The sequence below is a fragment of the Carcharhinus amblyrhynchos genome, chromosome 14 (genome assembly GCF_965287045.1).
Source record: "Carcharhinus amblyrhynchos chromosome 14, sCarAmb.v2.hapA, whole genome shotgun sequence".
Lineage (NCBI taxonomy): Eukaryota > Metazoa > Chordata > Chondrichthyes > Carcharhiniformes > Carcharhinidae > Carcharhinus > Carcharhinus amblyrhynchos.
Genome location: NC_137337.1, coordinates 22,667,782 through 22,678,526, shown reverse-complemented (window position 1 = coordinate 22,678,526; position 10,745 = coordinate 22,667,782). Strand labels below are relative to the sequence as shown.

Here is a 10,745-nt window from a genome sequence, read left to right as displayed (position 1 = left end):
TTGAAAAAAAATCTCCCCATGTAATGACACTGTTTGCCTTGCCAAAGGGTCTTGGTCACACGTCTGGCAACAATTCAGTCAGCGTGGCACACACACAGCTCCGGGCACGAGGAAGCTGAAGGAGGGACGGACTAAGGAGGCGGGGTCATCCGCCGGCGACGTTATCATGCGTGCGGATGACGCAATGGCGCTGGCCGTGCGTGCCGGTGACGCGGCGGGGGAGGTGCTGTCGATAGAAAGTTGGTGCTGGCGGCGGTGGAAGTTGGCGGCGCCATTCTGTGTTGTGGTGGGAGTTTGAGCGATCGGCAGTGACAGCGGCCGCTGGCTTGACAAGAGAGAAAGAGAGAGTCCGGCGGGAGGAGAGCGATCGCTGTCTGGTGCGGGATTCGTGGGGGAGGAGGGGAAACTCCGTTATTTACCCTGAGCTTTGAAAGCGAAGCGGAGAGGAAAGCCCCCGGGGGCGAGGAGACAATAAAGCCGAGATGCAGGAGCAGGGCAGCGAGAAGAAGTGGTGAGTGCGGCCCGCAGGCCGGGCTTTGTTTGGGATTATAGAGGGGGAGTGGGTGAGGGGGTGGGGGTTTCTCTCGGTGCCCCAGCCCATGGAGAGGGAGGGGTATTATTCTGGGGGCGAGAGAAGGGGGAGGGGGCTGGGAATCGCTCCGGCTCCCCCGGCCTCCGCGTCGCCATTTTGTGGAGCTGGAGCTCGGCCTGGGCTCACGGTCCCGGGGAGAGGCTGCTGCCTGCTGGCGGGAGGGCCGGCTCTCTGGCTGGCCTCTCGGGGTGACCTTGGTCCGCTTTGTTTAAGGGACTCCCCAGGATCCAGTCGCTCGCCTTTTCTTTGTATTGGGGATTTGCCTTCAGTTGACACCGGGCGGTGGATCGGGATGAAGGGATATCTCCACCCGGGAGAGATTAAAGGGGCGTTGGGCTGCTTTACTTAAATTTTCTTATAATTTCCATTTAGTTTATTTTGTGTTTGCAACCAGTATAAATCATCTAGAGTGATCCTCGGATATTTTCCATCATTTTGAGTTGAGATTACTCTCTCTGATTTCCCCCTCTTGTGGGACAATATGCATCGAAATGTGTGCCACGTTAATTTGAGAGGCTCGAACAAATCTTAACAGCTTTGATGAAAAGCCACTTTGACTTGTGTTGGGAAGTTGTATTGAATATCCTGAGTTAATTGTAACAATTTCCCTTTGAGATTTTTATCGTTTTTATAGTTATAGATTATTATATTCTTTGTTAGCTCTGATGGAATGGTGACTAAAGTCCTAGTCCTTTTTTGGAGTGGAAGGAGAGATTTTTTTTGCTGTAGTTTCTATATTCATTCCAGGGCCGATCTGGATATTTTTAAACATCAAAATAAACGCTTTTATTGCTGGGTGATTAAGCTGGAAGTTCAATATTTGGCATTCTAAGGTGGTTGCATATTCAACTAAGTGAGGTGGAAGGGAAATTGTCAATCGGTTAATGTTCTTATATATTTTCGGAAGTGATTTCTGTTGAGCACTTCGGCGTAACTGCTAAATCACTGCATGTGTGTGTCCACTTATTATTTGCCAGTCTGTGCCATTTTAATTTTGTGAACTTGACTTTAGAAAGATTTATTCGTAAGTGTATAAGCCTTAAATCCGGTTTTTAATAAATTACAAACCAATAAGAACAATGATTCAAATTTTATTCATGAATACTAAACTGTGGTGCACATTAAATTGAAGACGAAAAACCAAAGAAATCAAAGATTTAGATGCCCTTGACTTGACCAGAAACCTAACCGGACCAACAATACACATATTGTGGCCATAAAAGCAAGTCAGGGGCTGGGAATTCTGTGGCAAGTAACTCATCCCTTGACTCTCTGAAGCCTTTCCATTATCAGCAAGGCACAAGTTAGTATGAGGGAATGCCTCCGATTTGTGTGGATGAATGCAGCTTCAAGAACATTCAAATGGTTCAACATCATCCAAGGCTCAGTAGCACCCGTGATTGGTGCCCCCTTATTAAATAATCACTCCCTCCAACAGCACCATTCTTCGTCTGCAGTGTATACTATCTGCAAGTTGCATAGTAGCAATTCTCCAAGACTTTGAAAACAGCTTTCAGCCTCCATGACTAGAAAGACAACAGTGGCAGATGCATGGGAATGCTATCCTTCAGCGTCACTGGTTAAGTTCCCAGACTACCTAACGGTACTATGTAAGTAACTTAACTGCACCACCTGCGGTAGTTTAAGTTTTGCCCACCATCACCTCGAAGGCAATTAAGGATCATGTCAACATGTACTTGTACAGCTTCTTTAACATAATGAAATGCCCTAGGTTACATCATTGGAATGTTGTAATGCAAAGTTTGACTTTTGGATGGGCAATAAATGCTAAAGATAAAGGCTAGTGTTATGTAAATTATCCATCATAATAGAGGAGAATCTTTGACAGGTAACAACTTATGGATAATCGGAGCACTAGATTACTGTATATTAGTAATTTGTGCATGTACCTGAGACCTTAGCTACTTGACCTACCACAGGCTGGAGAGACCCAGGAGTTTAAGCTTCACTGATGCCAGCCATGGACCTTGACTATGAAGGTGAACACTAAGTATACATCGCAATGTTCACCTTCAATCTTGTATGTTCTGCACACTATGAAGTGCCTTGCAGATTTGTCTGCTATTTTTGGTGTTTAATTGTAACTGGGTATGTGTTAAAATTGGGAGAGCCTTTTTGGCCTCCTTTCTTGGGTCTTATAGCTTTGGTAAGACCCTGTTAACTGGCAAATTCATAAGGCAAAGGAAATGTCAGTGATTCTTGCTGGTGTCCACATTTTCCACCAAATGTTTCACGTGTACGCAGATTGTTCGTTTTTTGGATGGGTGAATTATCAACTAGCGACATGATATTTCCATGCTGGATTGCTTTATTTTCATGTCTTAGGAAGTTTCTGGTGAAAACTAGTCTTGGTGCATGTGACTTAAATCAGAAATTTGAAGGAATTCTATTAATATTGCAGTTTGCAACAAACTTGAAACAGATAGCAAAAGACCTTGAACTCAAACATACCAACGGGAGATTATAAGATCAACTGCAGTTTTCTCTTCGCTTCATATTAGAATCATCAGGTTGTCTTCTTACTGTGTGATTCAGTGACCACAAATGGTAGTCCCAACATGTGATATTCTGATTGAGATTATATTTGAATTGTCTTTTTCTTTTAGAATTAATATTCCAAGTAAAGTTATCTTTTTAAAAAGAGGTTTTATTTTTTCAAGTAATTTAGCGTTGTTTTATGTATAATTAGAAATCTATTTATTCACCTGAAATAAATCGGCTAATGCTCACTCTGGTGCTATGCGACGGACATGAATCTACGTGGTTGATATCACTGGAGTGCATCTGCGTATGTCCGTGCACATGATTGAATGTTATATCCAGTATAGATAATTCAGGCTGTTGGAATGGAGATCAATCTATGTTTTAGTTTCAGCCTCTTGTTCAGAGAAATTGACTACTGTTACATTTGTGCGTGCCTGCAAGCTATTCACATGTGATTTTATTCTAATCTGATATCCATGCCTAAGTTTTGCACTGAAGTCACTGAATGGTGATCAGAAGTCGGCATCTTGACACCATTCCTCCCTCCCTGACCCAGAGACAGTAAGCCTTATTGTAGTACAGGTAGACTACTTCGAATCCAGTTCCCTGAAAGCCCAGGCACTTAACCTTTGTGTATCAATTTTGAGTGAATAATTTTCTTGCCTCCAGGAGGGTTTGTGAGCAAGAACAACAAGAAAGTTGACTTATCATTGACTATATTTAGTGCTTAGTGACAAAAATTTGGTATCTCGGGGAACCAAGGGATGCGGAGACCTGTTGAGAGAGTGGATTTACAGCAAACGATCAGTCATGATTATATTAAATGATGGCGCAGGTTCAACACGCCCTATGGTCTCCTCCTATATCTTGTATTCTTGTGACTATCCAGGAATGCTCTCCATAAATCTCAGTGCCACTGTACCTCTCTTAATACTCTGTTCCATGTCTTTGCCCCAACTGAATATTACTTTCTTTGATTCAGCATCCATTTCTTGGATTATACATTTATAAATCTATAATGAAGATCCTGTATAAATGCAAATATTTGTTTCAGCATCCAGTTTTAACTCTCCTTGTCACCTGAATAGCCACAAGCCACAGTGCTAATGGCTACTTACCTTGTAAAAATGGTTCTTATCAACTCAGACTAATTAATTGATGTGAATCATATAGATCAGAGAATATGGCAATGCTGTTTGTGTGTATGGGTAGTATGTGTAAGGTAGATGATGGTGAGATTGTTCTGTGAATCTGACTGCAGCAGATCTGTCAGTTTATAATTTATGTATTATTGTCGCAAGTGAGCTTACTGCAGTGAAGTTACTGTGAAAGTCCTGTAGTTGCCACACTCTGGCATGTCTTCGGGTACTGAGGGAGAATTTAGTATGGCCATTGCACCTAACCAGCACATCTTTTCGACTTTGGGAGGAAACTGGAGCACCCAGAGGAAACCCTTGCAGACACTGGGAGATGACTCTGCACAGACAGTATCCAAGGCAAGAATTGAACCCGGGTTCCTGACACTGTGGCAGCAGTTTTGTGCCACCATGCCGCTCCACTATCACTCTGTAGCTTGTATTGAACTAGTTTGCTAATTGGAAACATGCTGACATATAGTGAAAAGGAGTATTATCTGAACAGTCTGCTGTGGACCTTGTTCACACCTCAGTGTCGTGCTGGATTAGAATGGGATTCTTGTGATCATTTTTGTACAGAGTAAGGAGAATCCAGTTGAAATAGAGAGCAGCAGCTTGCAGAAGCTGATCTTAATCAACAGACGCATGCAGTTGGTAGCTGAGAGGATAAAGATGAAGACAGGGAAGAACAGCCAGAATGCTGACCATAGCAACTTGGAACCAGAGGCTAAGTGTGGGCAGCGGAGTAGGGGAACGTCTAATGTAGTTGTAGGGAATTTACCAATAACTGGGAAGACATGTATCCTTTGAGGGCAGGATCTAGTGTCCAAAGTGGTTTGTTGCCTACGTGGTTCTAGGGTGAGGACGTGTTTAAAAGGGTATTGGTGGTTGGGTGCTGGAGGGAAGCAAGGAAATATCCAGTTATTGGTCCCATCTTGGGCTGTAGCAAAATGGGGGTGTATATGCACAAAGTCCTGTACCAGCATTACATTTAAGAATACTTCTCTAAGAATATAAGATGTTTGATCCAATTGCTCCAGATGGACTCATCATTTATGTTCTCTGTGGAACTATTAATGTTTCAAGGGAAGTTTTAAAGTAGTGATCAGGTGAAAGAACTGCACAAAATTTCAAGTTTTACTCAAAAGCAAACTCTGTATATATACAGAGAGAGAGAAAAGAAAGTACTACTAATTGTCAAAAATGTAAACTCTATCCCCTTTTTCCTTCCTAATTTGTTTAAGAGTTCTCTTGCACATTGAGTTCTTGAGGGATCATTCACTTCTCCTTCTGGGACAAGATTGAGTATGCCACAGCTTTGTGGAATTCGCTTTAATCTCTGCTGTGTTCCAGCAATTTTCCAAGGTATGAGTTCTTTGGGATCCCCCCACTTGTGTTTATCAAGGTGACCCTCTGACTCTTTAATCTCGTGATCATGAACACCACAACTCAAGCCTGCACCTCATTTATATTCTTATTTAGTGACTTTCAAAGCTGAAAGACCCCTTTTGTTTCTCAGAGCCCTTTTCAATGGTTCAGCCTGCAGACTTACGTCCCCTGTCTCTCTTGATCTCCACCTGACTCCTAACTGAACTGCTAGTTTACTGTGAGGAAACACACACACAACCTGCACAGCCTATCTCCATAGCAGTGTGACTTAATTTGGGATGCTTCAAATAGAAATGTAAATTAATTATCTTCTGCTCGTAAGAGCCTATTGATTCTGTGACCCATTTGACAAATTTACATCTCTATTTGAGATAACGGGCCATCAAGAAACCCAAGGTGAGATTCTTCGGCCGCACTCGCCCCAATACCAGAGAATCCTGCCCAAGATCAACTGAACTTTACGTGGTCTGCCCCCTGCCCACTACGATTTCAGGCAAGAAGGGAGAATTCCCCCTTTGACCTTTACAGGCTTCTATGATCTGTGGAATTCATGAGTCAGTTGAAACGCTATAACTTAGGAGCATTTCCCAAGATATTTTGAGTCAGAGTGGCTCCTCCAGAAATATCCAAAGTAGGCATTGTAGTCCTAGTGTGAATACTGTTTACTATTATCCCAGCAACATGAAACTTCCCCTTTGAACTGTGATTACCCCAGGTCAATTTGAATTGTAATATTTCAGGGTTAGTCCGTCTCCTCCTCCTCCTCTCTGTTTTTCAAAAGAATACTTGCGCTTATGAGCGTTTATGTACCTCAGAAGCACTTGAGTTGTGAAATCAGATATTTGCAACTGGTTCAGAAAGGTGGCTTGTCACTGCTTATTCAAGGGCAGTTAGGAATGGGAAAGAAATGCTGGCTCTGCTCATAACTCCCATATCCCATGGAAGAAAGAAAATGTTATCCTCTGGAGGAACAGGCGCAGGTGAGATTATTGTAGACAATAAGGAAATGAATTTGTTAAATTAGTTCACAGGAGGAAATACCAAAATACCAGTGTTACAAGAGAATCTAAAGTTATGAGGATGTGACTAGTGTGGTAGACAGAGGGGAACCGCAGACAGAGGGGATGTGGTGTTTTTAGATTTCCAGAAGGCGTTTGATAAGGTGCCTCACAAAAAGTTGCTGCAAAAGGTTTGGGGGCACGATGTTAGCGTGGATAGAGGATTGGCTGTCTAATGGGAAGCAGAGAGTTGGTATCAATGGGTGCTGTTCTGGTTGGCAGTCGGTGACTAGTGGAGTGCCGCAGGGATCGGTGCTGGGGCCTCTATTTACCATTTATATAGATGATCTAGAGGAGGGGGCTGAGTGTAGGGTGACGAAATTTGCCGATGACACGAAGATGAGTGGTAAAGCAAATTGCGTGGAGGGTGTGGAAAGTCTGCAGAGAGATCTGGATAGGCTGAGCGAGTGGGTGAGGACCTGGTAGATGGAGTATAATGTTAGCAAGTGTGAGGTTATCCACTTTGGCAGAAATAATAGTAGGAGGGATTATTATTTAAAAGGCAAAAAGCTGCAGCATGCTGTGGTGCAGAGGGACCTGGGGATCCTTGTGCACGAGTCGCAAAAACCCAGTCTTGTAGGTGATCAAGAAGGCAAATGGAATGTTGGCCTTTATAGCGAGGGGGATAGAATATAAAAGTAGGGAGGTCTTGCTGCAACTGTACAGGGTACTGGTGAGGCCGCAGCTGGAGTACTGTGTTCGGTTTTAGTCACCGCACTTGCGGAAGGATATATTGGCCTTGGAGGGAGTGCAGAGGAGGTTCACTAGGCTTATACCGGAGATGAGGGGGTTGGACTATGAAGAGAGACTAAATAGACTGGGTCTGTACTCGTTGGAGTTTAGAAGGATGAGGGGGGATCTTATAGAGACGTATAAGATAATGAAGGGGATGGATAGGGTAGAGGTAGACAGATTCTTCCCGCTTATAAAGGATAGCAGGACAAGAGGACACAGCCTCAAGATAAGTGGGGGGGCAGTTTAGGTCAGAGTTGTGGAGGAACTTCTTCACTCAAAGGGTGGTAAATCTGTGGAATTCTCTACCCGTTGAAGTGGTGGAGGCTACCTCGCTAAATATATTTAAGTCACGGGTGGATAGGTTTTTGATAGACAGGGAAATTAAGGGTTATGGGGAGAAAGCAGGAAAGTGGAACTGATCCACTTCAGATCAGCCATGATCTTATTGAATGGCAGGGCAGGCTCGACGGGCTAGATGGCCTACTCCTGCCCCTATTTCTTATGTTCTTAAAAGAACTTATTGGATTTTATGTAAATAGTAACATAAAGAATGAGGCTTGAACTAGAAAAGTTTCTTTAATCTGGTAATATTAGACCCCAGAATATTAAATAAAGTTGATTAAGTCAAATGTGTATTAATTTTCTGAGCACGCTCTAGAATCTGGAATTGGGCCATTACAATCAAATATGAATATTACCTCATTGTTTAAAAAGGGAGGGCTGGCGATATCAGGAAACTATAGACAACTTGTCTGACTAATCTAGTTATATTCTATTTGGGGTGGTATTGATATATTTGACTGTTTTATGTGGACTTCAGAAAGGCATTTGATAAGATACTTCACAAGATTATCAGCAACATCCCTTTTTCAAGGAGGTGCAATAGCCTTTTTTAGAGTATGTTCCCTGTCTTACGTGCCTGATGTGGGGTGTTTCTCAGAACTGTTTATGCACTGGGGCTTGGAGAAGTGAACCACCATATAGATGCTGTACATAGTTGTAGTGTGAAGATTTTGGGGGTTTTTTTTGCATTTTTTCATGAAGTTGTTGGCTTTGTTAAATGAGATTTTCTCTGCTGCCAGCCCAAAGCTACCTCACCTAGGGGAGTGTTCTTTTTCAAGCCTAGGGAGACTGTTTGCCAGTTGAACTGACTTATCCAATGGGGAAAATATAAAATCAGCAGAATACAGGCTGAGGGGTCAGCTGACTCTTGCTAGGGTACAGCTCTGTAGGTGATAGCTCCTGGTACCCCCTTTAAAACAAAAAAAAATTGCCTGCCATATCCTAAGACCCATTCAAGTGCCCCAGTTGACATTGACTAATTCAGCATAAAGAATGAGGAATGAAGGACATTGTGCATGGAATCTTTATAGTTTATAGAGACAAAAATGATTTTTAGAGTCAGTCATACAGTGCAGAAAAAGCTGTTTGGCCCTTCCAGTCTGCAGAAACCATACCTGCCACTAAAGACATGCAAATCCCATTATCCAGCATTTGTTTCATATCTCCAAATCTTATGACATTTCAAGTGCTCATCCAAAGCACTGTTATCTGTTAACAGTGAGAAGCAAATCTAGGTAACTATTACTGAATAATAATCATTATCTTTTTGGCATCGATGTATATTTGACTCTCTCTAATGAAAGAAAAAGAAAACTTTGCTTTCTTGCAACTCAAAAGAATATTAGTTTTCTGAGAACATTCTGAGCAAGCACTTTCTCTATAACCTGTTGTCTATTCTTGGATCACTTAATTTTCCTTCTTAGCGCAATGTAAGCAATGCCAAATGAGATTTATGGATATATCTTTGATACAAATATAATTGGAACGTTTAACATGCTTGCATAGTTTCAAATTATATAACAGAGTAAAGGCTGTGCTATTGATATTTTTACAGCTACTAGGATCAGAAGCGTGGTGACCAAAGTCCATTTCTTGCCTTTCACATATGGAACACACTTATTATCTGATGGATTCTCTTCGGTAACTTCTTCACCAAGCATAGGCAGATCCGGAAGGCAGAAGTTTTTGAACAGTTTTTTAATTCTTTCATATACGTGGAAAGGCCAGCACTTGCTGCCTAACAATCATCACCCTTGAACGGAGTGGCATGCTAGGCCATTTCAGAGAGCAGTTGAGGGTCAACCAAATTGCCATGGATCTGGAGTCGTGTACAGACCAGTCGGATTCTTACAACGATTGAAAGTTTCATGGTTAACATAACTGATACTAGCTTTCAATTTTTATTTATTCTGAATTTAAATTCTACCAGCTGTCATGGTGGGATCTCGAAGCCATGTACCCCGAGAAAGTTTTTATGCTTGTGAATTACTAGTCTGGTGACATTACCGCTACACCACCGTCATCTTCTGGTACTGACCATGTTCTGTTTTAACTAAATGGTATCCTTGTGTTTTTGGTTGACATTTGCATTCTGTTGTTGTTCCTGTGGAATCCATGAATCAGTAGCCTTGAAGATTGTTGTACTGATCCAGTCTAAACCGGATTGGTTTATCAGCATCAATGTTTGGGGTACAAGTTAAATGAGCTTTTATTATTCTTAAAACATTGGACGTTCTAAAGGCTAGTGCTTCGCAGGCACCTTTTAACAGATTCTGCAATCATAATGTGACTAGGAGAGTTACAAGTGCTAGTTTGGTATGTACTTTTCCAGCTGAAATTTGTTCTTTAGCAGTCCATCTACCCTGCTGGAATGATTATTTACAGACTATTTTCCAAACCTTTGAGGGCCTGGCATGGCTGTTTTCCTTGTTTGATTACATTTGTTTTGAAAGCTAGGTGTGGTAATTTTGAATATTCTGAATGTCAAGGCTGTTTCTGCATTGATACAATTTGTGGTTCAATTGTTTAGTTTAAAAGTGGTTTTTGATTAGCTTATTGCTCTTCCTTCTACTGTTTTCAATTGAGTGTGCGACTGGCTTCTTGGTTCAGTTGAGTTTTTTCAAACACACTCAACTTCTTGACCAGGATTTCACTTAACTGGACTTGAGCATTTTTTCTGCTGCTTCTGAATGTTGTGGTGACCTCCAAATATGTCAGCATTTTATTGTCCTGCAATAATTTCTGCAAATTACTTGAATCTGTATTGTATGAGGAAATAATTCCTTCAAAATTCTACAATTTGAAAAACTTCTGGACTGTGCTTGCCTGACACACCTGGTGCTGAACTTGGACAATAGCTCATTGGTTTCCCATATTCACTCAACCTTTCTGTGTCAACCTTGTTCCATCTCAGTTATAATAGCTTTAACCCTGGACTCCATCCTGTTGCCTCCCCTCTTCTTATTTGCTGCCAGTATCATATTGATA

At 42.0% G+C, this 10,745-nt stretch overlaps 1 protein-coding gene across 1 annotated transcript in view; it reads left to right on the top strand.

The window, feature by feature from the left end:
• The first annotated feature begins 220 nt into the window (after nucleotides 1-220).
• Nucleotides 221-10,745, top strand: part of LOC145352486 (hypoxia-inducible factor 1-alpha-like) — a 54,977-nt gene continuing 44,452 nt past the window's right edge. Inside the window, exon 1 of the mRNA XM_080202404.1 lies at nucleotides 221-511. Coding sequence (XP_080058530.1) covers nucleotides 483-511 — 29 coding nt within the window. The 5' untranslated portion in view covers nucleotides 221-482. The remainder of the gene's footprint in view (nucleotides 512-10,745) is intronic.